Here is a 3,335-nt window from a genome sequence, read left to right on the forward strand (position 1 = left end):
ATTGCCCATAAAAAGAAGGCATATGTGCGGGTGGTGGTGGGGAAGCCTTTTTCCATTCTAAAATTACATGTAAGAATCTATTATAAAAAAGATAAATGTGTAACAGGATGTGGATAGAAAAATTGATCTTCATTTGGGGATTCTTGATCTTCAGTTCTTCACTCCACTAAAATTTATCAGAGAATGAGGTGAAAAACATGGGCCAAATAAAATTTATTAACATATAAAAAAATTTAAATTATTAAAAATAATAACTAAAAAAATACATATTTGTTAAGAATTTTGGAATTATTTTCTTTGAGTAATGACACTATAATTCAAAAGACGCTTTTTGAATTAAATCAGATTTTTTATTCAAAACGAACAAAGGGATTATATTTTACAATTTAGGAAATAACTATATTTAATAGAGATAATTTTGGGATATAGCATTTACTTTCTATTGAGACATTTCATATATTAGACAAAAGTTACAAAAGTTTACTTAAAAAGAAAAAAGAAAATTAGACGTCACACGTTTAACAAATAACTCGAAGGAATATGAATAAGAATTATTCAAACAAAAATGATAAATAAGGATAATTTTAAAATTAAATGCAATTAATGGAGAGATGATGACTGATAAGAAAAATTGGGGGGCAAAAATTAAAATATCAACCTACTACTAATGGTTGATAGTCATGACCCACTCAATTTGACAATTAAAAGGACAAAAGCCATGTGTTGAAAACTATGGTGTTCATGGGGAAACTTCAGCTAAAAGTCTAAAAAGCAGTGAAATTATCGTGCAGTGCACGGTGCTTGGACAATGAGATGAAATTGAAAAATTATAACGAAAACTTCAAGGAAGAGTGCCAATAGTCTTACTCATAACGCCGTGTCTAACTCATAACATAGAGTAGGAGTTCTACGAAAGTAACGGAAGAGTGCCAAAAGTCTTAACTCTCATAACGCCGTGTCTATAATTTCAACTGAAAAAATCTGCCAAGTCGAAAAATTAGGTGGGCATTCCAATAACCCTTGAATATTCCACGAATCATTGTCCAGGAAGCTTGGAAAATGAGATATCAGGTCAATATATGCTGCAGAGTCACGCTCATTTTGGCTTTGTAATTGTTTTCATTTGATCACAATCTCTCTCTAATCAATTCAACTGCTTCTGTTGATTATGGCTTCTTTTTCTGGAAACTACAAGAAGTATGATGTTTTTGTTAGTTTCAGAGGAGAAGACACCCGCGACAACTTTACTAGCCATCTCTATTCAGCCCTGTCTCGACAAAATATCCAAACTTTCATTGATGACCAACTTAACAGAGGATATGAAATTTCAGAGTCACTTGTGAAAGCGATTAAAGCATCAGCCATTTCAGTTATCATTTTCTCTGAAGACTACGCTTCTTCCAGATGGTGTCTTGATGAACTCGCGGAGATCCTCGAGTGCAAGAAAGAGAATGCACAGATTGTGTTACCGGTTTTCTATCGCGTTGATCCATCAGACGTGAGAAACCAAACATGGAGTTTTGGGGATTCATTTTCAAAGCTTGAAGAAAGATTCGAGCAAAATTCGGAGAAGCTGCATACATGGAGGAAGGGATTGAGAGAAGCGGCTGGTTTGTCTGGATTTCATTATCGTAGCATCAGGTGAAAAGTTACTTTTAATTTCTCATGCTAATATTTAACACTGTAAATAAAATTCATGCAGCACTCTTAGTTAAATTTCCGGATGCTAAACTACAATTTTAAATTTTTTTAGGTATAAAATTCTAGGCTTCTTGACTTCCCAACTTTTGAACCACGATAATTATATATGAAAGAATTTTGGCAGAATTAATAATAAAAGCCCGATAATTTTACAATATATTTAACAAAATTAATGGTGGTATGTCGTTTTTAAGCAATTTCAACCTCACATACCTCCATCAGAAAAAAAAAAAAAGTCACACATTCTCCTATAATTTAAGAGTTATTAATTTATAGGAAGATTGTAGTGGTATATATTAATTTCAATTGGAAAACTAGCAATCTCCCTTATTTCATAGTTGATGCAATTCCCTTCTATTTGAAGTTACTGCTGCTAATTTTATGTATTTGGTAGGCCTGAATCGGAACTTATAAACGAAGCTGTTAATCACATTTCAAAGAGACTGCTGGATCAAGTTTTTCGGCCGAATGATAACAAAAACCAGCTGGTTGGAGTAGAATCAAGAGTTGAGGAAATTGAATCCTTATTAGGTGTTCAGTCGAAAGATGTTTATGCTTTAGGGATTTGGGGCATTGGTGGTATAGGCAAAACAACAGTCGCTAGAGCTACTTTCGACAAAATCTCTAGATATTTTGAAGGTTCTTGCTTCCTTGAAAATGTTAGAGGAGAGTCACAAAGAACGGGAGGATTAGCTTGCTTGCGACAAAAACTTCTTTCAAATTTATTGAAGGATGAAAATGTGATTCCTGGTATTGACCTCAATTTTAGAAGGCTCAGCCGCATGAAGGTTCTGATTGTTTTTGATGATGTGACTTGCTTCAGCCAATTAGAATCTATAATTGGAAGTCTTGATTGGTTGATGCCTGTGAGTCGAATCATAATAACCACCAGAAATAAACAAGTGCTTAGAAATTGGGGGGTGAGGAAAATATATGAGATGGAGGCATTAGAATATCATCACGCTCTTGAGCTTTTTAGTCGACATGCCTTCAAACAAAACCATCCTGATGTTGGTTATGAGGAACTTTCAAGTAAGGCAATGCAATCTAATTAATCGTCTAAGGAGGGTACAATGCTACATTGAGCCATTGGTTGAATAGGCAGCTTGTCTTCTAGTACAACTTTAAATTTACCAAGATTGAGAATTTTCCTCCTGAAGAAAAGTAATTTCTATAGCAGCTATTACCATCTTCATCCCAACGGTAAGCAGCTCCATACTAAGGAAAGAGTGAAATAGGTGTGCTTTACTTATAGAAGCCCGTTCCTGTCCAGAGTGATTAGTAAGTTGTTTCACCACAACGCCCATTATGGTGACTGAAAAAAGAAAAATATATATATATATATATATTTGCCCAACACAGAAGTAGCACCCAAGAAGTCCTACTTAAGAGGCTTCATACCCTGCACAAATCGGAAAGTTTTTTAAAATTTTCATGTTCCAAATGAAGATTGCCCATTAAAAAATTACATGTTAGGAAATTGAACTTCCTCCCAAGATCACTCCAAGCAATTTATCAAGCAACAACTTAATAAGAAAATTAAATGGAGAATACACCAATCACACAACACAAGACTCCAAATCCTGAGAAAAACCACAGCAGTTGAATCTTATCGTAATACACACTATCATACC

The 3,335-nt window shown here is 34.2% G+C and overlaps 1 protein-coding gene across 1 annotated transcript; it reads left to right on the forward strand.

Annotated features, from left to right (window-relative positions):
* Window positions 1-1,168: 1,168 nt before the first annotated feature.
* LOC18048489 (TMV resistance protein N) lies at window positions 1,169-2,756 on the forward strand. The gene is made up of 2 exons (XM_006441847.2): window positions 1,169-1,641; window positions 2,096-2,756. Exons 1-2 carry the CDS (start codon window positions 1,169-1,171, stop codon window positions 2,754-2,756), a joined length of 1,134 nt encoding a protein of 377 aa, XP_006441910.2.
* The last annotated feature ends 579 nt before the right edge of the window (window positions 2,757-3,335 follow it).

This window comes from Citrus clementina, unplaced genomic scaffold (genome assembly GCF_000493195.1).
Source record: "Citrus clementina cultivar Clemenules unplaced genomic scaffold, Citrus_clementina_v1.0 scaffold_3, whole genome shotgun sequence".
Taxonomy (NCBI): domain Eukaryota; kingdom Viridiplantae; phylum Streptophyta; class Magnoliopsida; order Sapindales; family Rutaceae; genus Citrus; species Citrus x clementina.

Coding starts and splice junctions, on each gene's coding strand:
- LOC18048489 (XM_006441847.2), top strand. CDS start 1,169: ATGGCTTCTTTTTCTGGAAACTACAAGAAGTATGATGTTTTTGTTAGT. Junction 1,642..2,095: donor TTTCATTATCGTAGCATCAG/GTGAAAAGTTAC, acceptor TGTATTTGGTAG/GCCTGAATCGGAACTTATAA.